Source organism: Sus scrofa, chromosome 4 (assembly GCF_054392235.1).
Source record: "Sus scrofa isolate SSC_HxYL_T2T_F1_AM1 chromosome 4, Sscrofa_HxYL_maternal_Yorkshire_Landrace_v2.0, whole genome shotgun sequence".
Taxonomy (NCBI): Eukaryota; Metazoa; Chordata; class Mammalia; order Artiodactyla; family Suidae; genus Sus; species Sus scrofa.
This window is the reverse complement of record NC_139386.1, coordinates 84,140,417-84,167,639: the sequence shown is the minus strand read 5'-3', so window position 1 is coordinate 84,167,639 and position 27,223 is coordinate 84,140,417. Positions and strand designations below refer to the sequence as shown.

The 27,223-nt window shown below is 47.9% G+C and overlaps 1 protein-coding gene across 10 annotated transcripts in view; it reads right to left on the bottom strand.

The window, feature by feature from the left end:
- Positions 1-27,223, bottom strand: part of PRKDC (protein kinase, DNA-activated, catalytic subunit) — a 157,877-nt gene that overhangs the window by 21,604 nt on the left and 109,050 nt on the right. For 7 of the 10 annotated variants that reach the window (XR_014843848.1, XR_014843847.1, XM_021089419.2 and 4 more), the window contains 12 exons: positions 26,725-26,937; positions 24,569-24,681; positions 23,111-23,242; positions 21,930-22,109; positions 18,813-19,018; positions 16,952-17,090; positions 15,794-15,982; positions 15,090-15,314; positions 13,985-14,093; positions 11,817-11,928; positions 3,606-3,780; positions 43-217 (listed from right to left, as the gene is read on the bottom strand). Coding sequence is in view for 7 of the 10 variants with exons in the window: in XM_021089419.2 (XP_020945078.2) it covers positions 43-217; positions 3,606-3,780; positions 11,817-11,928; positions 13,985-14,093; positions 15,090-15,314; positions 15,794-15,982; positions 16,952-17,090; positions 18,813-19,018; positions 21,930-22,109; positions 23,111-23,242; positions 24,569-24,681; positions 26,725-26,937 (1,968 nt within the window). In the remaining 3 variants the exon portion in view is untranslated. Of the gene's footprint in view, positions 1-42; positions 218-2,995; positions 3,511-3,605; positions 3,781-6,910; positions 7,116-11,816; positions 11,929-13,984; positions 14,094-15,089; positions 15,440-15,793; positions 15,983-16,951; positions 17,091-18,812; positions 19,019-21,929; positions 22,110-23,110; positions 23,243-24,568; positions 24,682-26,724; positions 26,938-27,223 lie in introns of those variants that run through there. The other 3 variants (XR_014843849.1, XM_085022416.1, XM_085022417.1) reach the window with 3 other exon arrangements.

Here is a 27,223-nt window from a genome sequence, read left to right as displayed (position 1 = left end):
ACACACTTTAATTCCCACGCAGCGCCCGGCGCATGTACCCACCCAGCAGGGAGACGGTCCTCAACACTGTGCAGAGCTGCTCGGACGGGCGCTGGGCCCGGGCGCGGCTGTGGCTGAGCTGGCAGTAGCTCTGCACCCACTGCGCCAGCCAGTCGTCCCTCGTCCTGGCCTCTCTGTGCAGCTCCTTCAGCAGTTTCATGGCGAGGGAGAAGTTGCTCTGCACGCAGAAGAAAGAGCGCGTCACGGAACGCAGGTCTGTGCCCGACCCACAGTGAGGCCACAGGAGTCTGGAGCAGGCAAGCTTTATTGCAGGCCATGCGAGGAGACCGGTGGCCCGTGCCCGAAAACCTGGACTCCCCCGAGCCTTTAGCAAAGCTTTTCAGAGAAAGGTGAGGGAGGAGCATGGCGAGTTGCTGCAAATTTCCTGGTGTTGGATCCTTCGCTCCTGAGGCTGCCCAGAAGGATATTCCTGTAAGCCCCCATCGAACAAATGTCACCCTCTGTTCTGCCACTTTTTAATCTGAAGGTGTAACACACAAGGAAGGAAAGGGAAGGGAGACATTAAACTCTGTCTCCACGCCTCCTGGCAGCTGCTAACCATCAACAAATCCCAAAGGCAAAGCATCATCACCACCCTTTATCTTACTTCTTCAAGATCACAAGCATCTTCAGCTCTGGGCGGCCTCTACTGTCATTAGATTTCAGAGGTGGGGCTGGGCTGGCCAGTGGGCAGGTGGCATGGTCTCAGCAGGTCACAGCCCACAGCCTCGCCACCCCCAGCTCCCTCAGCAGCCCGGAGCTGGAGGGCCTAGAGGCCCCAGGGAAAAGGCTGCGATCCACTCACGCCGCCCACCACCAGGGGCACCACTGTTGGAGGAGGGGGACCTCTAACTGGCACTAAGGGTCACACACACTAAGGGCTGCGCCCACCCCTATTACAAAAGCAGCAAGCTGACACATGGGACAACTTAGAAGTGTCTGCACACAAGGAGTTTTCTCTAAGGAGCAGCGACTGCATGGCCTTGGCGTCAGTCACAAGGGTGTCTGTGTATTTACCGTGGGGATGGGCTCAAGGACCGCACACAATCTGGTGTCTCCAGGAACCACCAGGCTGGGCAGCCACCACTGTCGCCCAATTCTAGAACACACTCACCGACACACACGGAAGCCACTGCCCAGCCTCTGGACCCTCCCCACAGACAGAGTGAGAAGGTGGGCGCTGGCTCTGCGTGTGGGGTTATCAGAACTTTCTTCCTTTCGCTGGATAAACCTCAGTTTATTTATCCATTTACCTAGTGATAAACTTTCAGCTTTTTCCACCCTCTGGCTATTCTGAATAATGCTCGTTTTGCTAATTCGCTTGAACGTAATCTGCTCGCAAACTTCTGGATGGATGTATTCGCCTCCTCATCTCTCTGGGTGCAGGGCGAGATGGGGGCCTGCTGGGCCACTGGTGACGGGGCTGGAGGAGCTCACAGAACGAACACCCAGTGGCCCCACACCTGCCATCAGGGGGGGGCCATGGCCCCCACTGTGGTTTGATCTGCATCTTCCTGATGTCTCATGGAGCTGAGTCTTTTCATGGGCTCACTGGCCACTTGTGTCTTTTTGGGAGAAATGTCTAATCAGATCCTTTGCCCATTTTTCACTGGGTTGTTCGACTTTCTGTTATCCGGCTATAAGGACTGATGTATGTATTTTGGATAGTGGACTCTTCTTAGCTACGGGATTTCCAAGTATTTTCTCCCATCTTATGGGTTGTCGCTTCATTTCCCTGGGTGTGTCATTTGAGGTGGATAAGTTTTCAAAGTTCAATTTATCTAGTTTTATTTAGTCGGTTGTTATGTGGATATCTTTGAAATCTAACTCTGTGTTAAGCTTCAAAGACATGGACATCAGACCTGTGCCTGCCTAGTCACCTCCCCTCCACCACTCAGACGAAAACCCCAAGCCTCCTCATCATTCCTGCTGATCCTGGCTTGTCCCATCTGCATCTTCCCGCCCCCACTTTCCACATGCTGTCTCTGGCGCTTCAAAGACACGAACATCAGACCTGTGCCTGCCTAGTCACCTCCCCTCCACCACTCAGACGAAAACCCCAAGCCTCCTCATCATTCCTGCTGATCCAGGCTTGTCCCATCTGCATCTTCCCGCCCCCACTTTCCACATGCTGTCTCTGACTGGCCCCTCAGCAGCCTCCGCTGTGTCCCTCGAGCCTCCAGGCCTAGTTCCTGGCCACGTGCTCCACAGTCCACCTCAAACCTGCATCGCAAGAAAACCCCTCCGCTCACAGCAGACCTTAGCTCCCAGTCTCTCACTTTCAGGATTCCGTCTGAATGCGTCCAGGACCTTTCTCTCTTGCTGTTCCCCCTGCCGCCGTCTCCAGGGAGCCTTCTTTCCCCTCCTCCCCCTTCCTGCACCCCCAGCACCCACTGTCCCCTCTGAGATGAGCCCCTTATCTCCTGCTGAGAAGCCACATGCCCTAGACCATGGCCACTGCTGCTGCACCAGGAGCTGAGGATTTGGAGGAGATGGCCAGGCCTTCTGGGAAAAAGCATCTCCTTTCCTTCTGCGGGAAATTGTCAGGGAGAAACTAATTCCAGGATGATGCAGTGGGGAGGAAGTAAGACATGAAAAAGCTGCTTCCAACTTCGAAGGGCGAGCCCGGAGCTGCCAGAGAGACTCATCCTGTGGGATCTGAGGCCAAGACCCGTGTGGACCAGGAGACCAGGGCTGAAGCACGTCCTTGGCGGAGTGTTTGAGAGCAGCTGGAAGTGGCTCCTCCAGACTTGTCATTTGAGGAACTGATATATGTCCTTTATTCACTTAGGCCGCTCTGGGCTGGGCTTTCTGTTATTTGAAATATAAAAATTCCTAACTGATACAACACCCATCTTAAACAAAAACCTGTAACTGAGCACTTAAACCCACAAAACAGAAATATTATTTCTATCAGAATTACATTCTTTGCTTTACAACAGCAATCAGACCAAGCTCCCCTAAGACATTCAAATATGATTTAATTACACAAAAAGTATGATCTAATACAGTTAAAATGTTTATACACAACTTTTAAGCAAAGCACACTTGCATCAAAAAATGATAGATTTCCACAAACTAAACCTAAATACAATTTGTAACTAACTGGCAAGCATTCATTTTGCTGAACAAGAGAATACCTGAAATTAGCTTTATTTTCTAATAATCGTTTTGAAATAATTAACAAGTATAGAGTAAACTACAGAGGCTTTTGGAAAATTTTAAGTGTTTCTTCAAGTTTACCTTCTTATAAACAAACAAGCAAACAAATCTAACAACTAATTTATTCCTCAGCCTTAGATTCTACTGTGTGAAGAAAGCCAAGTTCAGAAGCGCCTACCTTCTGAAAAAAGGACAGACTGAACTTCTTTGCAGAACAGATGCTGACTCACAGACATTGAAAAACTTATGGTCTCCAGAGGAGACAGTTTGGGGTGTGGGGGGATGTGCCTGGGCTGTGGGATGGAAATCCTGTGAAATCAGATTGTTATGATCATTATACAACTACAGATGTGATAAATTCATTTGAGTAATAAAAAAAAAAAAAAAGAAGCAGCAGCTCCTACCTGCTTTCTCGCACCCGCTATCATTTCCAACTTCATGGAGAACTTGCAGCTTGAGATCAGAGACTGAGCCTCCTTCTCCACCTGGTGCCCAGGGCCCCCACCTCCGTCCACACCCACATCTGCATCGTCTGGAAGCAGAGCAAGCTTCTCCTCTATCTTGCTGAGGAAGAAACAACTACACAAAACAAGACAACGAGAATTAATGCCAGACCCATGAAAGAAATCTCTGACACACAGGAAGCTACTGGGTAGCATTCAGACAGAAACGCTACACTCATTCAAACTGTGCTCATTTTTGGACTGTAAATGTACATTCTCAGTACTGGATTTAATCTCCATTTTAATTAACCAACTCCTGGAAGATCACTAGGATACTTCAACAGAATTTTCTAGGTACCGGCCACAGCTTCCACCTCCGCAAAAGTAAAGTATTCACACCCATAACCTGCTCTCTGAACAAACGGACAATAGAGCCTGTGTTGCATCAGATCCATTTTTCTCCTTTTATCTCCAAACCCAAAGTCTTCTTCTCAAAGGGGGACAAGGTCAAGCATCAAGCAGGCCATAGCCACTGGGAACAGTGACAATAAAGTCATAGAGCTGTAAGGTTGTTTTGATTTGTAGCATGATTTATATATGACTTGGTTCCCATGATTTTATTTTCATTATTTTCATTGCCAGTAATACTGACAAAGGACCTAAGTATGGAAAATGTACCCCTCATCAATAATTAACTACTAGAGACTCTCATACTAAGTGAAGTAAGTCCAAAGGAGAAACACAAACACCATATGATATCACTTACATCTTGAATCTAATATATGGCACAAACGAAGCTTTCTACAGAAAAGGAACAAACTCATGAAGAACAGACTTGTGGTTGCCATGGGGGAGGGAATGGGATCGACTGGGAGTTTGGGATTAGGAGATGCAAAGTCTTGCACTTGGAATGGATAAGCAATGAGATCCGCTTTATAGCGTAGGGAACTATATCTAATCAACTGTAATAAAACATGATGGAAAATAATGTGAGAAAAAGAATGTATATATATGTATAACTGGGTCACTCTGGTATACAGCAGAAATTGACAGAACATTGTAAATCAATTGTCATATTCTTTTTTTAATAATTAGCAAAATTTCTATTCATCCAGGGACTAGTTTCAATTTTCTTAGACATACTGTAGCCACATCTCTCTTGTCTGTCTTGTTTTTTCCTCAACACACAACCTGTCATTCATCTGCTTCTATGCCCCCATCCCATGCCCAACACACACGTGCCCCTCCCTCCCAAAGCTAAGCAAGCAAAGGGGGTGGAAACTGGGTGCTGGATAAGCCTCTGGAAAAACAAGTAATGGGGGACATGGAATGTTATGCTGTGGCACAAACATGGCCTGGGCCCCCAGAGGTGTGGGGACAGCGGAAGGCACTCCACTCCAGGCAGCACAGACCATGACGTCCCAGAGAGAAGGCACAAATTAAACCAAGGCAGAAGCTCCCAGTACTGTGTCCCTGCTGGGTTCCTGTACTAGCCTGGGGGGGAAGGAGCAGGAAAGACTCATCTTCCTGAAGTTTAGAGAGTCCTGGTTCTTGTAGGGCCATGTAAGCCCCTAAAGCCATCCTTCTGCTGATGACAACTAGAAACTCTGGAGAAAATGCACCTATAACCACCCAATGACCCTGAGAGTAAATAAAACACAGCCAACTTCAGGTGGAAGGAAGTCAAAGTCAGAGAAGGCTCTGCCACTGGGATGAGTTGCCCGCATTTTCTCTCCCTCCTTCCAGGTCTGCCAGCAGGGTGACCACGACATGGAGTGTGCCAGCCCCAGGGGCTGGGATTCTGTGCTGTGCCTGGAGAGACCAAAGGCTGGAGGAGGAGGCCTGGAGGGGCAGCACCAGAGAAGAGAGCCTCTAGCTCCCGACAGACATGTGCGTAGGACTGACTCAGAACCAAACCGAGACCTGAGCCATCAGAAAGCATGACAGAGGCCACATCCAAGTCCACCAGCTGCTGGAACAGAATCTCCCTCATTTACCCAAACAGCATAAAAGAGCTGAGCCCACACAGCGGGGCCTCCAGAGTGAGTGCACCAACTCTTCTACCCACTCTGGGCCAATGCACACAGAGCTGCCTCCATGTCGTGGCCACTGGAAACGGTCGAGCCTGATTTTCTGACACATCACACAAGGGAAAACCTCCCTCCCCCAGTAAGGTGAAGTTCTCAAAAGAAAATTTTCAGGGAGCTCCTGTCGTGGCTCAGTGGTTAACGAATTCAACTAGGAACCATGAGGTTGCGGATTTGATCCCTGGCCTTGCTCAGTGGGTTAAGGATCTGGCGTTGCCATGAGCTGTGGTGTAGGTCACAGACACGGCTCGGATCTGGTGTTGTTGTGGCTCTGGTGTAGGCCAGCAGCTGTAGCTCCGATTAGACCCCAGCCTGGGATCCTCCATATGCCACGGAAGCGGCCCTAGAAGAGGCAAAAAGACAAAAAAAAAAAAAAAAAAGAAAGAAAGAAAATTTTCAGGAAACATATAGGATGGGTAAACAGCAAGGTCCTACTGTGTAGCACAGGGAACTATATGCAATATCCTGGGATAAACCATCATGGAAAAGAAAATGAAAAAGAATGTATGAATATATATAAACGAATCACTGTGCTGTACAGAAGAAATTAACACAATGCTGGAAATCAAGTATACTTCAATAAAATAAATTTTTAAAAAAGACAAACTTTTCAGGACGGGATGATACATTCAAAATATCAAAAGAAAAAAAAATAAATAAAAGACCTGTCAACCAAGAAGACAATACCTGGAAAAGCTGTCCTTCAGAAATGAAAACAAGACAGGCTTTCCTGAACAAACAAAAGCTAAGGGGTATTTACTAGGCCTGCCTGCCTTATAAGAAATGCTAAGGAGAGTTCTTCAAGTAGAAATATAAAGGTGGGCATTCCCGTCGCTGCTCAGTGGAAAACAAATCTGACTAGTAACCATGAGGACACAGGTTCAATCCCTGGCCTCACTCAGTGGGTTAAGGATCCAGCATTGCCGTGAGCTATGGTGTAGGTCGCAGATGTGGCTGGGATCCCGAGTTGCTGTGGCTGTGGTGTAGGCCGGCTGCTATAGTTCCAATTTGATCCCTAGCCTGGGAACCTCCATATGCCACAGGTACAGCTCTAAAAAGATAAAGAAAGAAAGGAAGGAAGGGAGGAAGGAAGGAAGAAAGAGGTGTTAATTAATATCACAGGAACACATGAAGTTAGTATAAAACCCACTGGTAACCATACACATAGATTCTCCAGTATGGTGATGACGGTATTTAATTCACTGACAACTCTACTTTAAAATTTAAAAAACAAATATGTTAAATATAACCACAACTTCAATAATCTGGTACTGGGTACATGATATAAAAATATGGAAGAGTTCCTAGTGGTCCAGCAGTTAAGGATCCAGTGTTGTCACTGCTGTGTTGTGGGTGTGATCCCTGGACCAGGAAATTCTGCATGCTGCAGAGGCAAAAAAAAAAAAGTAAATTGTAACATCAATAACTTAAAATGTAAGACGATGAGGACATAAAAGCATAAAGTTTAAGAATGTTATCACAAGTAAGTTGTTATCAGCTTAAAATCAGGTTACGAGAGCATTTACGTAAGCTTTATGGTAACCACACAAGAAAAACCTGTAGTGGTTACAGAAAAACTCACTATAAAGAAGTGAAAGCACAGCAAACAAAAAGTCATCAAACCATAGGAAGAGAGCAGGATAAGCAGCCAGGGGTGACGGACCCTCAACAGTAAATCCTCACCTACTCAATGAGCATTTTACATGTAAATGGGTCAGTCTTCAGGCAAAATGGATTAAAAAAAGAGAAATCCAATAATATGCTGCCCACAATTGACTCATTTTCACTCTAAAGACACACTGACAGAAACAGGGATGGAGAAAAGACTTCTAGCAAATGGCAACTCCAAAAAGTGGGGGTAGCTAGACTCCATCAGACAAAACAGACTTTAAACGAACAATGGTAAAAAGATGCAAAGAACATTGTCCTATGATGACAAAGGGGACAGTCTGTCAAGTAAATATAATGACTTAATATCTATGCACCCAACATCATAAAGCAAATGGGTTAGAGTTAACAATAAAGCAAATAATAAAGCAAATGCTCATAGAACTAAAAGGAGAAATAAACAGCAACACAGCAATAGCTGACGTAAACATCCCACCTTCCACAAAGGGCAGACCGTCCAGACAGAAAATCGGTGAGGAAACTGGATTTAAACAACCCTACAGACAAAACAGACCTAACAGACATATATAAATATATACACACTAAAGGAGAAAACCAACATGACCAATTAAATAGAAGCAGAAAAGAGCCCTTGACAAAATTCAACACCTATTCATGGTAAAACAAAACTTTTAGAAAACCGGCAGACAAGCAGCAAATAACTGGAAAATACAGCGAAAAAACCCCTCCATTTTCTACAATGCTGAAAAAATATTAAGTACTTAGGAATGAATCTAACAAAAGACATCTAAGATCTCCGTGCTGAAAAAGTACAAATCACTGAAATTAAAAAGGCGTTAAACAGAGACATAACACATTCCTGAATTGGAGAACTCTATACTGTTAAAGCAGCAATTCCCAAAGTTGATCCATAGTCAATGAAATCCTAATCAAACTCTATTTTTCTTTCTTTTTTTTTGGTAGAAACTGACAGAAATTCTATATATATAAACATAAATAATCTAAAATAAGCAAAGTAATTTTCATAAAGAAAAACAAATTTGGGGAGTTCCCATTGTGGATCAGCAGGTTAAGAAGCTGAGAGTGTCCATGAAGATGTGGGTTTGATCCCTGGCCTCGCTCAGTGGGTTAAGGATCCACTTTGCCACAAGATCTGGTGAAGGTCACAGACGTGGCTTGGATCTGGCGTTGCTGTGGCTGTGGCGGCGTGGGCCAGCAGCAGCTGAAGCTCTGATTTGATCCCTAGCTTGGGAACTTCCATATGCTGCAAGTGTGGCCCTGAAAAGCAGGAAAAAAAAAAAAAAAAAAAGAAAAGAAGGAGAGAGAAAAGAGGAGGAAAACAAAGTTGAAGAACTCACTCTGATTCAAGAGTTACTATAAAGCAACAGTAAAGAAGACAGATTTCTATAGTAAAAAGAGATGCATAAAAATCAAGAAACATGGGAGAAAAAAGTATGTATACATGTATGTGTAACCGGGTCCCCATGTGGTACAGTGGCAAAAAAAACTGTGTTGGGGAAATAACAATTAAAAAATATAAATTTAAAAAAAAATCAAGAAACAGAACAGAGCATTCAAAAATAGACCCACAGACATAATGGTCATTGATTTAAAAAAAAAAAAAAGGTACCAAGACAACTCAATTATAAAAAGACTTTTGTACAAATGCGACTAGACAGCTAGGTCTCCATATGGAAACAGGAAACATCTAACCCACCCTATAGCATCTACAAGAATCATCTCCCACTTTCTCAAGGACCTAAATGTAAAAACTAAAGCCATTAACAATTCTAGAAGAAAGTAGGAGAATAATTTTGCAAGTTGAGCCTGGCCTATCAGCTTGAAGGGTCTCCCACTAGCCAAATCTGAGACAATTTGAACAGAAAATAAGTAATGGATTCTATTTCATTAAATAAAACTGGAATCCATGATTCTATAGTAAGACTATATTTTCATTTCATTTTTCTTTTTTTTTTGGTGGGGGGGGTGGTGAGGGGTTGGGTGCCAAACCTGCGGCACATGGAGGTTCCCAGGGTAGGGGTCAAATTGGAGCTATAGCTGCCAGCCTACACCACAGCCACAGCAACATGGGATCCAAGCCACATCTTCGAACTATACCACATATCACGACAACACCGGATCCTTGATCCACTGAGCGAGGCCAGGGATGGAACCTGCACCCTCATGGATGCTAGTCGGGTTTGTTTCTGCTGCCCATGACAGGAACCGTGGTATCACTCCTAGAGTAATACTGTGAAATTTAGGTACGTCAGTCAATGAAGACTTGGGGGAAGGGAGAGTGCTTTTTCATAAGACACAGACTAATGAACAGGAACCCGATGGTGGGGCAAGAAGAGCATCATTCTGCAACTGTCACTGGCAAGACTGGCTTGGGGAGTTTCTGTTGTGGCTCAGTGGAAATAAATCTAACTAGCATCCACGAGAACGCAGGTTTGATCCCTGGCTTTGCTCAGAGGGTTAAAGATCCAGCGTTGCCATGAGCTGTAGTGTAGGTCCCAGACACGGCTCAGATCTGGCATTGCTGTGGCTATGGCCATTGGCTATAGCTCTGATTTGACCCCTAGCCTGGGAACCTCTATATGCCACGGGAGCGGCCCTAAAAAAAAAAAAGACACACACAGACTGGTTTGGGTTACAAAGTCGTCCACAGACACAGAGCATGAGGAGTAAGTCTCGGGAGAAGCAGGGGACAGGTGTGTCTCAAAGCACCTCCCGCCCTGCTCTTCAGTGGCAGAGGGAAGACGGGCCTCACTCTGGAAAGACCAGATGCCACTTTAACGAGGCCGCCAGCACGGCCATCACGGGAAAAGAAGGTGGACACCCTGTGCTTCCAGAGGGGGACCACAGGAGGAACACTCCACCTGGGAGGCCTTCTGGCTAGGGGCACGGTGCCCGGTCATCATGAGGGGGTAAAGTCAACCCAAACTCAGGAAAAGCCCTCTCCAGTGTCAGGGTCGTGCAGGACAGTGGGGAACTGCTCCAAGTTAAAGGGACTAAAGACATCAGCCAAGTGTGCACAGGGCCCTGCGCTGGATCCCGTCTTGAGAAGAGAAAATGCTCTCAAGGACATTAACAGGACAGTCAACAAAACTGAAATTGAGGCTACAGATTAAAATGAAAACAGGGATGGTATTACTGTAGCACAGTGCGAAGAAGATACTCTTTGTCTTAGGAAAAAGGTACGCTGACAACGAGGTAAGGAAATATATGCGTGCAACTTACCTTCAAACGGTTCAGAAAATACATACACATATGTGGAAAGAGAGAAAGAAAAAAATGCTAATGTGGGACATGTGAAAAATGTGGGACATGTGAAAAATGCTGGAGCTCCCGTTGTGGCTCAGGGTTAATGACCCGGCTCGTCTCTGTGAAGGTAATGGTTTGATCCCCGGCTTGGGAGTGGGTGACCCGGTGTTGCTGCAGCTGTCACATGGGTCACAGCTCTGTCTCAGATCCCATCTGTGGCTCAGGAACTTCCACATGCCATGGGCGCAGCCAGGGAAAAGAAAACAGAGTTAAAAACCATGAATCTGGATGAAAGGTACACAGGAGAGCTCTTCTTTTTTTTCTTTTTAGGCCCACATCTGTGGCAGATGAAAGTCCCCAGGCTAGGGCTTGAATCACAGCTGCAGCTGCCGGCCTACACCACAGCCACAGCAACACAGGATCTAAGCCGTGTCTGCAATCTGCACCACAGCTGATGACAACACCGGATCCCCGCCCCACTGAGCGAGGCCAGGGATCGAACCCACATTCTCATGGATATTAGTTGGGTTCGTTTCCACTGAGCCACAATGGGAACTCCAGAGTTCCAATTTTCTTGTAACTTTTTCATAGGTAAGAACTTATCTCAAAATAAAAAAATAAAAAAGGTATGAAAAGTAAAGAGTATAAAAAGTAAATTTGTAAAAGCTTAGTAGCAGAGGAAACAAGGAAACAGAGTCTGATGGCAAGAACAGCAGACAGGGTCACAGTTCTTCCATCGACTGCCTGTATTTGCACCAAACAACTCACAACCTCTTCTCTGAAACGTATGGTTTCCTGTGGCTGTTACAGGTGAGGAAAGGATGAGAGACGGAAAATCCTCTCAGATCTGGTAAAGTGAAAACTCCAGGAGTTGACAGAGCTGGGAGCAGGAGGTGCCATGTCAAAAATCCAGGTGATGACAGCAGAATTATGAGAAATGCCTAAGCAGTACCTTCTTCACTGCCACCTCCCTCCCTAACACTCAGCCCCGAGACAGGAGCAGAGGTAGCCCTGCCCTCTCTCACTTCCAGAGCATGACCACGGGGCCGCCGCCAGCAAAGACAGGCCAGGACAGACTCGTGGAAACTGGCCCGTCATTGAAACGTTCAAACCCCACATTTTTCTAAACCACAGTTTGTGGCAACTTCAGCAAAGAATCCACATTCCACTCAAAAGCGTCAGACCTTACCGGTTCGTGATGACGTCATCCCAGATGGTCATCGGGTCTGTTTTTGCATCTGGGTATCTATTTGTCCAGGTTTTTAGGAGTCTCTTAAGGGGAACTTGGGACGATAAATTACCTACAAGCAATATTAGAGCATATGACTATCCACAGCTCGAGGATCACATTACTTTCCAAAGCCCAGCTGCCATTAGTCAAAAGAAACTAATTCAAATTTCTGGTCCACACTAAAACATTTTGTCTCATCTTTCACAACAGGAGCACAAAATTACCGTATTTAATACATTTTTACATTAAAACTCAACTTCTTAAGGCCCCAGAGCAAAGATGAGGAAATAAACATACCCAACCTTCACATTCATCCCAGGCCCACAAGCCTCCACCCACAATTCCAAAACCTAGACAGCACTGAAAATTGACAAGTTTGCATAGAGTTGCAGCCAATTTTCTTATTGGAAGCTCTGGTCTCAACCGTCACAGGGTACCCGGGGGACGTGCACCAAGTGGTGTCTGAGACAGAGCTCTGCCCAAGGCCACATCACCACAGATTCAGAACATCCTCATGAGACTTAAATTCCGCATTGCTAAGTTTTAAGCCTTCGATTTTCTTTCTGTTGGTTGGAAAGCAGTGCTTAAGACCAAAGCTGAAATCCAACAGTCCTGAGTTCAAAATCTGGACGCTCTCTGTATTAGCTTAGACAAGGTGCTGGATCTCTCGGAGGTTCTGTACAATGGGGAAAAAACCTACCTCTCAAAAGACTACTGCAAAAAACAGGTAACATAGAGAAAAGAGACTGGTAACACAGCTCCCAGAGTGACGTCATTCATAATAAGTACTTGAAAAGTAATCTCGGGGAGTTCCCGTCGTGGAGCAGTGGAAACGAATCTGACTAGGAACCATGAGGTTGCAGGTTCGATCCCTGGACTTGCTGTGAGCTGTGGTGTAGGTTGCAGACACGCTTCAGATCTGACGTTGCTGTGGCCGTGGCATAGGCCAGCAGCTGTAGCTCTGATTAGACTCCTAGCCTGGGAACCTCCATATGCTACAGGTGCGGCCCTAAAAAAAAAAAAGAAGCAATCTCCAAACTTAAACAGAGAACAATTAGGTAGATACTTCCGAATACCAAGGTTTTTTGTTTTTTGGTTTTTGGGGTCTTTTTGCCATTTCTTGGGCTGCTCCCGCGGCATATGGAGGTTCCCAAGCTAGGGGTCAAATTGGAGCTGTAGCCACCAGCCTACGCCAGAGCCACAGAAACATGGGATCCAAGCCGCGTCTGCAACCTACACCACAGCTCACAGCAACACCGGATCCTTAACCCACTGAGCAAGGGCAGGGATCAAACCTGCAATCTCACGGTTCCTAGTTGGATTCATTAACCACTGAGCCATGACGGGAACTCCTGAATACCAATTTTTATTATTACTCTGAAGTCTCTCATAATGATTTTTTTTTTTTTTTAATCTTTTTGCCATTTCTTGGGCTGCTCCCTCGGCATATGGAGGTTCCCAGGCTAGGGGTCTAATCGGAGCTGTAGCTGCTGGCCTATGCCAGAGCCACAGCAACGTGGGATCCAAGCTGCGTCTGTGACCTATACCACAGCTCACAGCAATGCCGGATCGTTAAACCACTGAGTAAGGCCAGAGATCAAACCTGCAACCTCATGGTTCCTAGTCGGATTCGTTAACCACTAAGCCACAACGAGAACTCCCTGATTTTTAATTATTTACCACAAAAACTGAAATTCAGGTTTACAATTAGGATGTCACCTCTGACTCCAGGGGAGGCCTCCGAGATCTAGGCACCGTCACTAGCAGCCCCCCATCACCTCAGGCTCAGGACAGCACTCCGTGAGCCCCTCTCCCCGCACACCCCACCCAAGGCCCGCCCCAGCAGGTCCTGACACCCAGGCTCCTCATGTGATCCTGTACCTGCCTTGGCAGGTGCCACGTGTCCAACCACCACTCTGAGCTTCCTCAGGCCGAGAACAGCGCTTGACTGTTATAAGCATTTATTTCAACAATCTCGAAATATGTTATTTGTTGGTTAAACTCAAGGCAGTTTCTAACTCATACATTAAGAAATGTACTAGCACTAAAAAGCCAAAAGATCAAATGCTGAAACTCTTCCATAATTGTAAAGAGAACAAAAATGGTAGGTATAAACTTAAAATTACCTTGTTTGCTAATAAAGTTGATAAACTCCTGAAGTTCTATGAAAGTCTGTACAGACTGCAATTTGGTGAGTCTACTTCTGTGCAAGAGGGCATCAATGCTGGAATAATTCTAGAAAAAAGTGATTTGGCACTGGTCATAAGTCAAGTGACTGCTTTAGATCTTAACACAGTTCTCAACAACATGAAACAGCAACTAAACAAAATGTCTCTGGGTGGTTAACCATTAAGTCACAGGAGCAGTTAACAAATGGTCTAAATGGTTTTAATTTAGGTTTTCAGTCACATTCAATAACAGCAACACAACCAGGCACCACTGACTCTATTTGTCACCAATTTTTTTTTTTTTTTTTTTAGTCACACCTGCAGCATATGGAAGTTCCCAGGCTAGGGGTGGAATCGCAGCCGCAGCTGCCAGCCTACACCACGGCCACAGCAACACAGGATACTTAACCCACTGAGCAAGGCCAGGGATTGAACCTGTGTCCTCATGGATACTACTCAGGTTCTTAACCCACTGAGCCACAACAGGAACTCCCTATTTGCCATCGATTCTTAATAATCACAACACCCTATAGGGTAAAACTGCCAACTAGAGAAGCCAATTCTTCTTTGCTCAGCTTCGTCTTTGGTGTACTAATGAACCTCAAACACATTTAAAAACTAAGATGAAGACAGTGACTGTCGGAGTTCCTGTTGTGGCTCAGTGGTTAATGAATCCAACTAGGAACCATGAGGTTACAGGTTTGATCCCTGGTCTCACTCAGTGGGTTAAGGATCCGGCGTTGCCATGAGATGTGGTGTAGTTCACAGACGCAGCTTGGATCTGTTGTTGCTGTGGCTGTAGGCCGGCGGCTACAGCTCCAATTCAACCCCTGGCCTGGGAACCTCCATGTGCTGCAGGGTACGGCCCTAAAAAGACAAAAAGACAAAATAAATAAATAAATAAATAAAACAGAAGGTCTAAGAGGCACCAGGACAAATGCACCCAGAGGGCATGACATGCAGTTAGTGGAAAACTGCTGCTGTGGCTTTTCCTCCACAAGTCTGCTGACCTGAGCAAAACGTCACAGGAATGGCAGGTTTCACATCGGTGTACCTGTCTTACCTGCATAAATGCCTGAATGCAATTCTCAATGTAGTACTGGGCTCTGTCGACATCATCCTGCAGGAGGTACAGCAGGCTCAGCTCCTGGCTATAGTGCAGCTCCAGCAGGGCCTTGTGCAGCTCTGAGGTCACAGCCTGGTCCACGAAGCTCAGCAGGGTCTGGTCGCCCGCGCCCTGGAGCAGCAGCTTCAGCTTGCTGCGCATGATGGAAGGCAGGCAGGCCTCCTGCAGAGCCCAAGTCAGCCTGTGACGCAGAGGGCCGACGGCGCCTCATGATTTCATACTATGGTGTCTTTGGCGTCACGTTACAGGTCATGGTTTAGAGTGTTTCAAATGTTTCAAACCTAAAACTACAATTTTTTAAACAGGCTCATCTAACACTGCTAATCTAGCAACCATGAGACATAAGGAAGAAGTCCTGCAGACAAGGGGCCCCGCAGTGCGACCAGCGCAGACCTGACGGGAGGCGCCCGGGTCCCTGGGTCCCACCAGGGCTGCCGCAGCCACTTGCTTTGAAAGGGCTACAAGCTAAAAGCTACCAGTAAGTGGTTCAGCAACACTGTGGAGTTGTTGGGTCATATAAACACCCCACTGCCTCACAACCACCGCTCTGTTTCTGAGGAGTTTTAAACAATGTCACTAACCAGAAAACACCTGACCATCAGAACGTGTCTCTCGGTGGCCTCAGCAGTGACTCGACGCACCTGATAGAAAGGGTCGCTCCACACCTTGGTCAGGTCTGGGGGGCTGGCGCCGTCCACCGTGGCCGTGGAACAGTAGGCCAGCGAGCCCCACTCGGCAAGCTGGTTGTAACAGTCCAAGGACGCCAGCTCCCAAAAGTCCTTCTCGGCTTCTGCTGGCTCCCCGTCTGCCCATTCTTGTTTATTGAGAGCCTGGCAGAGGAAAGTTCCTGTGTTATTTCAGTTGGAAATGATGCAAATGAAAACACCGCATTGCAGGTTGTGTAAGGTCCCTACTGAGAACGACTCTTTTCACGTTTACCACAGGTGGAGAGGAGGGAAAATTGAACAGGAACTGGAGAGAATCTAACAGGAAAAAACCAACATAAAGGCCAAGAGGGAGGCATTTCTCTGGGAAATTTGCCAAGGAAGCCAATTAAGAAACTGAAGGTTTTTTTAATTTATTTTTTGACCATGCCAGCAGCATACGGATGTTCCTGTGCTAGGAATGGAACCCACACCACAGCAGCGACCGGAGCCACTGCAGCGACAACGCCGGATCCCTGACCCACTGTGTCACAAGGAACTCCAAACCGAAGACTTTAAATGCCCATAATTTGATGTAAATACCACGGATTATTTACTACTTTAAAGGATCTTATAATGAAAATTAGAAATTGAGACATTTTAAAAAACGGAGAGAATTTTACCACCTTGCTCACTCTCGCACAGGCCACAGACCTCAATTTCAAGTACATCCTGCTACCCGCTCACCGGCCTCTGGCACCTCAAACACAGAACACTCAAGACAACTAAAAGTCATCTTCCCAAAACCAACTCTTACTGACCTTTTAATAAATTTTTTTTGCTAACTTAAGGAAAACAAACTACTCAAATGGAGGTTATATAGTAATATCAGATACTGAAATAACATCTTACAATTTTATAGTACTCGGTAAAAAAAAAAATGCTTTATTTTATTCAATGAATTTTCTTAAAAAGAATAAGAGTACAACAGTAATTAGTTCACATTTGGTTATTAGGAAACCATTTTCTGCTATTAATTATTGTGTGAAATGGGGAATAAAAAAACATTACGAAACTCTAAATTCTAAAGTTAGTAGTTTTTGAATCAGAGTACAAAAATGTTTAAGCAACTGACATGCTAGAGGTCAATTTTACCTCATTATACAGCCTCGCAGCCTCAGAATAATCACTTCTTGCTTCTGCTAATAATGCGTCCTGAGTGATCTGCTTTGTTCCTATCTCGCTGCTAAAAATACCTCGGAGGATGTCATATTCTCCAATCGACCTATACAGTCTATAAAACAAACCCAAGAGAGTCCCAATCAATTTTTTTAAAATGATTTTTATTTTTCCCATTATAGTTGGCTTAATTCTGTCAATTAAATTGGCTTAGTTCTGTCAATTTCTACTGTACAGCAAAGTGACCCAGTCACACATATAAATATTCTTTTTCTCACCTTATCTTCCACCATGTTCTATCACAAGTGACTAGATACAGTTCCCTGTGCTATATATATATATAGCAGGATCTCATTGCCAACAGTTTTAAAATCTATTCTAATGAAATGATATTACATCAAAATGTCAGTATATTAAAAAACAAATGTTATTTTTGTTTTGTAAAAATATAAGATCTTACAAAGTCTGAAATTACCATTAAGTTTTACGACTTTAGCCATACAGAAGTCAGAAATTATTCCAATGTGCATTTAAAGTAGAATCTGAAAGTATCATATGCATAGATGACTCATTAAGGGAGCTCCTTCCAGGTTGATCCATCAGAGAAACACTGCACATACCTGGTAACCTCCTGGAATCCTTGTCTAGCCCTGAAACTTGGAACCCAGTCAAGACCCCAGCTGCAGGTACAGACTCATCCTGGTCCTAAGATGCCACATTTTATCCCTGTTCTATGGCCACCTCAATGCTGCGGACAAGTGGTTTTCTCAGAGCCTGAACGTCTGCTAGAGCATTCGTCTCTCCGATCTTAACAAAACATCTGCCTGACATCAGCCAAGCTTCCCCTTTGAGACAGTCTCAGGTGCTCACTCCTCTGGAGACTTTTTTCCATCTTTTGAGTCTCCACAGAAAAGCCCTCTCTTCCTAACCCCGCAGTCACCCTAGGACCCCCTCCCTCCTTGCTTTTCCTGAGTCTGGTGTTTCCCTGGGCAGAGTCTCCTGTGTTTATGGTTCTCTTTCAGAGCTCTGACTTACTGCCCAGCTCACAGAGGGGAGGAGGTGACAAGTCAGAGGCAGGCAGAGGTGGGGACACAGCTCACAGCCCACGAGCCCAAGAGGAGATGCAGCTATACTCATCTCCCAGGGATAGAAGAGACCAGCGTCATGGCCACCCTACACCAGCCCCACCGCTGGACCCATCACTGGACATGCTCAAAGTGATGACCTGACGTGGCCGGAGCCCCAGGGCACACTTTCTCATGGCCCCTGCTCCCCCTGCGGGGCTCGGGTCAGAGAGACCAGAGATGGGGACAAGGTGAGAACTCCACCCTCCCTCTTCTCTCTTGTTCCCTAGAAGCTGAAGATCTCACCATCAGTGCTAGACAACAGCAGTGCAAGCTAAACTGCAACCTAATCCAACATCTTCTCAGAATCAGCACGGGCTTTCCTATGATAAAACCTCAGGTAAGAGAAGAATCATAGAAAACACAAGTTGTTTCTCCCAAATAAACAGTCATCATATTAGATCGTTTCTAAAGATTGAGTCCTACTGAAATAACACACCATCCTCTAGTTAGCAATGCAGCATAAACACAGAAAATATTAGGAACTTTCAGATATGACCAACCACACTCCACATGAAATTAAACCTGGTGAGTACTACAGAGTCTAAAAAACTGGACACCGAGAAAAATGAACAGGTTTCCTTTTACGTTCCCTCCCCTAGAGCAAGACATCCCTGTTGTGACAGGGATTCCTGATGCATGGACTGCATTTCTATTAACTTGTCCACTTGCTGTGGCACTGCGGGCCCAGCAGCCCAGGGCCCAAGGCTTACTTGGCGAGTTCCATCCATCGGACAGTATCTGGAGGGAGGCTGGGTCTCCTCCGAGCCCTCTTGGCAGGAGGCTCCTGGGGCGCCAGGTGCAGCAAGGCCTCCTCTAGGAGGCGGATGGCCCCAGGCTGCTGCAGGCTGGCCAAGCCACCCACACTGACGCAGGCCGGGTCGAGGCTCAGCAGGTCGGTGTGTCGGCAGCTGACCTCCTGCAAAGGCAGACATAGTAGAACTTTAGTCCATGCTTCTTGGACCCCATCTGCACAACGAGTAACTTGCTTTCCTAACACAAAGTCTGACTTCATTGTGATAAAACCGAACATTTCTAGGTAATTCTGTTATGTTTTCCTTATCTGCAATTTGCTCAGAGGAGGAAAGGACCTTTTATTTTTATAATGGCAATCCAGGATTAACTTAAACCATCAAACCCCCAGCAGACTATGAAGGTTTTTATAGATATTGTGCATATCCTGACAAATCGAGGTTCCCAAGAATATTGAGCCTGAGTGGATGAGAAAAGTATCTGAGATACAAGGATTTCACATCCAGTCGCCACAAAGCATGCGCCCTCAGCTCTGTTATCCAGCGGCTTCTCCATCGCCCTCCACCCAGGGGCAAACTTGCTCATAACACTGAACAAAAGACTTCAGAATCATCACTGCGACCCTCACTTTCCACTGAGCGTTCTATCTCAGAGAACAGTATGAACAGCAGGCCTGTGTCTGAGCCCCGCTCCAGACCCCTCGCCAAGACTGACAAGTAAGTGACCACAAACCCACGTGGTTCTACCTCAGGGGTCTCGGCGGAACATGGAGTCTGCAGAGTAAACAGGAGCCTCTGGCTCCCTTAGAGGAACGAGCGGTGAAGGAAGGAAGATCCAATGAGACTCTATTTCCATTAATGACGCGGCAAAGCTCTGTCTTAACTGAGGGTCATGTTTCCAGACAGCACTAGGCTAACGTTGAGAGTGAGACCCGGAATGGGGTGTTTTAAATAAATGCATTTTAATTTTTAGGTAAAAGCCACTCATCCTACAAATACTGAGTGCCTCCTATGCTTCAGGCACGTGTACACAGTGTTATCTCTGACTTTTGTGTGGTTTAAGATTTACTCCTTTTGCCCAAGAAAAGTCCTTCATGAAATGGTTTTAATGCACAAACACCTATCAGTGGGACAGCACCTTATGAGTGTGTGCTTATAATGAAACAAGCTCTTCAGGACAAATTCATTTTCAGGAACTTCCATTTTCAGGAAAATTGACTATTCTGTCTGATCCTGTTAACAGTATCTTTTTACTTTATAAAAAAGGGTTTGCTAAGCAAAAACATGTAGCCAACTGGCCAACTGATTTCACTTCTAAATTCCCACACAGAAAGAATTGAGCTGCCTACTATCCCTGCTTGGATGTGAGTTCACTGTGTCAGATGAAGACTTTCTCTTCTTCTGAAAGGTCTGCACACAACGCCCTCCCAGTGTGTCTGACAGCATGGTCAGGACAGTGTGACAGGTGCAGGGTGCCGCGGACAAGAGCAAACTGTGCCAAGTGCTGGTGGCAGCAGCGTCCTGGAGACGCTCGGCCTGGCTCACGCCCCCGGCAGGCTTAGTGAGGCCTGGAGGGAGGGGAGACATCAAGGCTTCAGACACGAAGCAGAAATCGGCCTGCTCAAGTCTGCACCTGCAGCCTGCCTTGCACTCTTGCAGTGTTTCCCAAGCTCAGGGCCTGACAGCAAGCTTGCCTGCCCAGTGTTTCCCGTGATTGTTTATTTAAATAAACACAGGAACAAAACTAGAAATTCAGATTTAAAAAGCCACTTCAGAATACAATAGACAGACGAGTTCCTGTCGGGTCTCTGCAGTAACAAACCCGACTACGATCCATGAGGACGAGGGTTCGATCCCTGGCCTCGATCAGTAGGTTAAGGACCCCGAATTGCCAAGAGCTATGGTGTAGGTCGAAGACACAGCTCAGATCCTGTGTTGCTGTGTCTCTGGTGTAGGCCGGCAGCTACAGCTCCAATGAGACCCCTAGCCTGGGAACCTCCATACGCCGAGGGTGCAGCCCTAAAAAAACAAAAACAAAAAAAGAAAGAAACCAGAATACAACATAGAGAGAAACTTATTTTGAAATACTGGCTGATGCAAAATCTTTGGTATCACCAAGAGCAAACCAATGAAAAAGTTCCATTTGTAAGTTATAAACCAATAAAAATAGAACTAATACATAAAAAGAAAACACACCAACAGTTTCACGCTACTCCAAAAAGAACAAAGTAGGGGAGTTCCCAGTGGCTCATCGGGTTAAGGATCTGGCATTGTCTCTGCAGTGGTTCAGGTCATAGCTGTGGCTCAGGTTCGATCCCTGGTCTGGGAACTTCCACATGTCATGGGTGTGACCAAAAAAAAGAACAAAGTAGGAATACTCAGTACTTAATTGGAGAATTATTACCTATTTAGTTTGCACATCAAAGCTGCTTAAAGAATATGATTATTGAAGCCCTCCAGGAAGGTTAACTAGTTACAAAAATACTGAAATGAAGCCCAAAGAGTTTCCATTAGGGCCTCTGTAAGGATCCATGTCTTAAATGGCAAAGGAAACATTTCCTACATGAGAAAGTAATCTCCTAATGAGCACGTTTGGAGGTCATCAAAGTAGGACTGTGGCCACTGTGTTTCATCATCTGTATGATGCACAGCCCACTCCACCCAGGAGGCAGCCAGCTTACTGCCCAGCAGACCCCACACCACTCAGCGCATCGCAACACTCGGCTTCCTGGCACGAGGCTGCCTTGGCGCCCTGCCACGTCTGCCCACCCAGAATGCAGGGCGGCGGCGGCCCCACCCCTGAGCACAGGCAGCTCAGGCTCTGCCAACACCTGCAAGGGGGACAGGACTTGGGGAAGAGCCTGGCTTATTCAAGATCAGAACGACTGATGCCACATTTCATTTCTGATTATTCTGTCATATCTCAGTTTTAAATACAAATAAATGGCGTCTACCATCTGGGAAGAGGAGGCCTCAGCAGAGCACATCCATTGCTGAAAACCTTGTTTCACCCAGAGAAGTGAGCAGAACTGCGGAGATACCGGCCTGTGACGGGCGGACGGTGGGACGCAGCCTTACCTGGATGCAGGAGACAAAGGGCGGAAAGAAGGAGAAGGTGGTGCCAAGGAAGCGTGTGAGGTCCTGGAGCAGCTGCTGAGCGATGCTGAGTCTCTCAGCTGCGGCCTTGGACTTGTCCGTCTCCTTCAGGATCCCGGAAAACAGGCTGACAAAGAGCTGCTTGGCGACTATCGGGTCTCTCTGGGGAGGGGGGGCAGACAGGCCCTGTAAGGCACCCGCAGCACCAGACGTCCCAGAGAGCACCAACTGCTGCAAACCCAATGACACCTCTCGGTTCCATGGAGAGTGTGGCAGCGGCCGCCCCCGGGGGAGGAGCTGGATTTGACATGAGTCTTGTAAAGGGCACAGCGGCATGGATTTTGGACCCAAAGATGCTGATTTAAAACCTGGCTTAATGGAGCTCCTGTCATGGCTCAGCAGTAACAAACCCAACCAGCATCCCTGAGGATGTAGGCCTGATCCCTGGCCTTGCTCAGTGGGTTAAGGATCCGGCATTGCTGTGTGCTGTGGTGTGGGTCACAGACAAAGCTCGGATCTGGCGTTGCTGTGGCTGTGGTGTAGGCCGGCAGCTGAAGCTCTAATTTGACCCCTAGCCTGGGAAACTCCATATGCCACAAGTCCGGCCCTGGGGGAAAAAAGAAATTATAAAGCAGTAATGGGCTACACAGATATAGCCTATTGTTATAATCAATATTAGATTTGCAATCTTTAGAAATATAAAACATTATATTCTGTACCTAGAATAATAAATAATCCTCTCTGATTTTAAAAATCATTTCAATTAAAGTCAAAGAACTTGCAAGGGATAAACATCCTATTTCTGTCAAAATTTGGCTAGAAAACATTACTCTTCCCCACATTCGAAGTACTGTTCCCAGCCAGCCCTGAGCCAGCGGCAGTTCATGGGGCCGGAGGCCCTTGAGCCACTGGTGCCCTCCCGACCTGGCCTCACCCAGGGACTCTGTGAGTTGAGTGGCTCCACTCTGTGACCTGCACATGGAGACACTGCACAGAGCAGCGTGTCTGGACAGGGTCTCATGTCAGTGTCAGGGCCTCACGAGGCAACACAGCCAAGACTTGAGACAAGGGCCTCAGCACGCCCACTTCAGGGACAAAGCAGTGCCCGCAGGGAGCCCTCCCAGTGGCAGCCCCTGGAGCACTAGATGGATTCCAGCACCGACCTGGGCCACGGCCTGCAAGGGGACGATCAGGCTGCTGTGGGGAATCTGGACGTCGGGAAGATCTCCGTGGCGGTAACTCCTGTACAGGACCACTTGGGCCTCATGCTTCAGCCTCAGCTCACTCTGGATCTCCTACAATCAAGAGCAACACAGAGCGGAATTGAGGGCTCTCGGTGGAGAAAGCCGAGTGCCCCCGCTACGGGACCGTCTCTGCCGCACAACGCAAAGTGCACCAGGGACAGTTTCTATCCAAAGGGTGTGGCTGCTGTGCTCTACCAGCCCGGCAGGTGAGAAATCCAAAGTAAAAATCCCAGGCAGATGAACAATAAGATTATTTAAAAATCTGTTACCAAAAACCTGAGTTTCTCTGAAATCAGAGAACTTGATATAAAACTTTTTAAAACCGCAAAAGAGAAGGCTGTACTTCCTTTCTGTTAGTCTGAGGCCAAACCCTGGCTGTGCCCAGCGAGGCCGCCGGCCCCTCTGGCCCTGCTCTGTTCAGGCTGCTGGACTCACACCTGCTTCTCTGGCCGCCCGCCCTGCCCATGGGCCATGGATGCACGGCGCCTTCTGCTGGAGTGTTTCTGCAGCTTTCCCACTGCAGGCACCCTCCCCAGGGCCTCTGAACAGTTCCCAATGTGCTCAATCCTGGTGATTTCCAATGACGCGGCCCCAGCTTTTTTGTGTGCAGTTCACACGGAACGCAGCTCCGCAAGCACAAACGCCGCCAGCCGGAGAGAGCACAGGACCGCCCCCCAAGGCCAGGCATCCCCAAGCCACCGAGGTGCGTGGGCAGCGAGAGGCCTGAGGAGTCGTGGTTACAGACATGATGGAGTGGAAAGGTCCTTCTCTTTCCACAGAAGATACAATGGAACCGTTCGACCAGCTCACGCTCAGATTTGAAGTCTCGTGCTTCAGTTTTGAACTCACTGTGGACTAAGCTGAGGATTTACACTGAGCTGGAACAAAGACGGGTTTTTTAATTCACAACCTGGTCCCTAACACTGTCACCATTACTGACCTGTGTCTCACATTGAAGCCGTGGCTAAACGAATTCTTCCACGATCCCCACATTCTGAGGAATGTTCAGCTGCCACCTCAAGCCCCCCTGTGCCCCAGCAGAGGGCTCAGGACTCCCGCTCCCCTGCCGGCCGCCCCTCGCCTCTACGAGCACGGCCTCCCCCTGCAGCTCAGCATGTTGGTCCTGAGGTGGGTCAAGGCCCTGGCCTTGAGGTGAGAGGGGCTGAAGTCAGACGCAAACCTAGGAAGGACGGGTGGTCTTGTCTGCCCCACACAGAGAAAGCCCATGTGTCCAGAGAGGCGGGACCAGGCTTGGGGCCTCCCAGCCACACACAGAGGCTGTGTGGCGCTGCTTCAGGCCCGGCTCTTGGCCAACGGGGAAGCTTGCTTCTCAGCACACGTCCCTCGACAGAATGAAGGCGAGAAACAGATACAAACCTTCTCTCTCTTTTGCTCATTAACACCTTTCCTGGCATAAATCAAACTCAGCTTTTCTCGGTCCTTTAGAAATCGTCTGCGTAACCTCAGTATTTCTGCCCGATTATCTGAACCTGAAGGACGGAAAGCAGGTTTGTTACTTGTGCCCGACTCTGCCTCCTCCCCAGTCCCGAAAACAAAAGTGCGACTGTTTGCTTTTTGCCCTTTTTCACCTTTCCTTCATTTGGTTTTTAGAGCAGTGTGAACCCGTGAAACACGAAGGCCAGCACGGGAGACGGCTGGCTGGCTTTGGAGCCCATGGCCACGTGGGGAGTGGGGCAGTCACATAGAAGGGACAACAGGGGATTCGGGAACTCGAGGTGGCAGCAAGGCTAGAGGACTTTCAGCAGGGCTGCAACCCCCCACTCCCACATGGCCCCAGGTCCCCGGCTCCAGCCCTGGGCCTGAAGGCAGGAGAGCAGAGATGATGCCTCTAGGTGAGCAGCCAGCACGGGGCAGGTGAGTCAGCTCCAACCCGACACCTGCCAGTGCCCTCAATGCCTGCAACACAGCACAAAGCTGACGATCACCAGGCACCAGGCATTAGAGGAAAGCTTCACATGAGAAAAATAGAAACCAGAAGTTCCCCTTGTGGCTTGGTGTTAATGAACCCAACTAGCATCTCTGAGGACTCAGGTTTGATCCCTGGCTTTGCTCAGTGGGTTAAGGATCTGGCGTTGCCATGAACTGGGGTGTAGGTCGCAAATGAGGCTCGGATCTGGCATTGCTGTGGCTGTGGTGTAGGCTGGCAGCTGCAGCTCTGATTTGACCCTGAGCCTGGGAACCTCCACATGCTGTGGGTGTGGACCTGAAAAGAAAAAAAAAGAAAAGAGAGACCAAAACAACAGGGAAAGAGTAAACGTCGAAAGCAGACCATCTAGGAAATAAATTCGAAATGCAACCATCTCTCAAAAAGATCAGAGTAGACATCATAACAGAGGGGTCAGGACTGAGGGACGGTCAGGCACCGAGGGCGCCTGGATCCTGAAAGAGGATTTCATCAGTCACAGCAGAGCCCAGAAGATGGGGTCCAGGAGACCCCAGAAGAGGAAACAGGAGGATGAACAGAAGGAAATCAGGAGAGGGATCCATGACTCAAGCCACGGTTCCCTGAAGAGAGATGGACATGTGGAAATCATCCAAAATCACCAAGGAAAACACCCCAGAGCCAGAAAACAGGAGTGAGCAATGGGAAAGGGCCTTCCTCTTGCCCAGGAAGGTGGACTAAAACAGACCTGCACCAAAAGACACTTCTGTGATGTTTCCTAAAACTGGTTGAAGAGAGAAGATCCTAAGAGCATCCCCAGGGCAGAGACCCAGTCCCAACGCTGGAAAACATGAGAGCCACATCAGAGCCCCAAGTCCAGAGCTACGACCCCAGGGGCCCGTTCCCTCAAAGCCTCACCTTGGCCCCAAAGCTGCATGCTGAGCTCTGCCCCAAAGTGCCCGGGAGGTGCCCCCGACCCGGCCAAAGAAGGAGCAAGCTCAAGTCAGCAGACATGGCGCGGTCTTTAGGTCACGGCCAGGGGGAGGCCTGGGGGTTCAGAGAGAGGACAGCTATGTGCTCAGAGGAAACCTGTGCACGGACGGGGAGAAAGAAGGTCCAGAGGAGACGGTCACTGATGCCCCGGGAAATGGCCGCACAGGAAGGAAAACAGTCCATGTGACCCACGCTTAAGCACATGACACGGTGGCGCCCCAGGTTTGCCGCAAGTGAGGCGGGGTGGGGGAGGGGAACAAGGGAAGGGGGATGTGTCCTCAATGTCCCAGACACTGACCCAGAGAGAAAGGGGGGCAATAAAAATGCCACTGGGGACAAAGGTCTGGCTGGAGGGCAGGCAGAAGCCAGGTCTGGGGTCTGGGAAGGACAGGCTGTGCTTCCTGCCGGGAGCAGGGGTGCCTAGCCTGTACCCGCTCATGGCCCCTGAGACCCCTCCGCTCCTCCTGAGACTCAGCCTCCCAGTTCTGCCTCCTCTCATGACCTCTAAATTTCTGGAACATCACCAGGGAGGGGGTCACAACACTTTCTGGACACCTAACTCCAGGCTCCCGGGTGCTCCACCCAGGGGACAGGACTCGGAGGCAGGTGTTCCAACGCATGGCGGTGACCTCATTACCTTTCGTTCCACTGTCCACCTCATCGCCCGGAAGACCCAGCCTCTTCTTCCCAAAGTCAGGTCCCACCGACATCAAGGTGGCTCTCTGCGACCTCTCAGGCCTCTTGTGGGCAAAGAGCAAGGACGAGGACGAGGACTCTTCAGCAGAGGCCATGTCATCCTCCAGCAGGTCAATGCTGCCCCCAGTCAGCCAGTGGTAGGAGCCTCTTCCCCCTGCGAACAGGTGCAATGGTTAGTCACTCCACACAGCCGGACACAGGACATGCCATGAGACACAGAACATGCCACAAGACATGGGAACACACCATGGGACATGCAGCCATGACATACCATGAGACACAGGACACACCAAGACATGGGAACACACCAAAGGACATTGGATGAGACACAAGACACGGGACACACCAGGGGAAAAGCCACAGAACATGCCGTGAGAGCAGGGCTGCCCAGCAGCACTGACTGGGACCCCAGTGGGCAACCTGGGCAGCCCAGGTGGCCA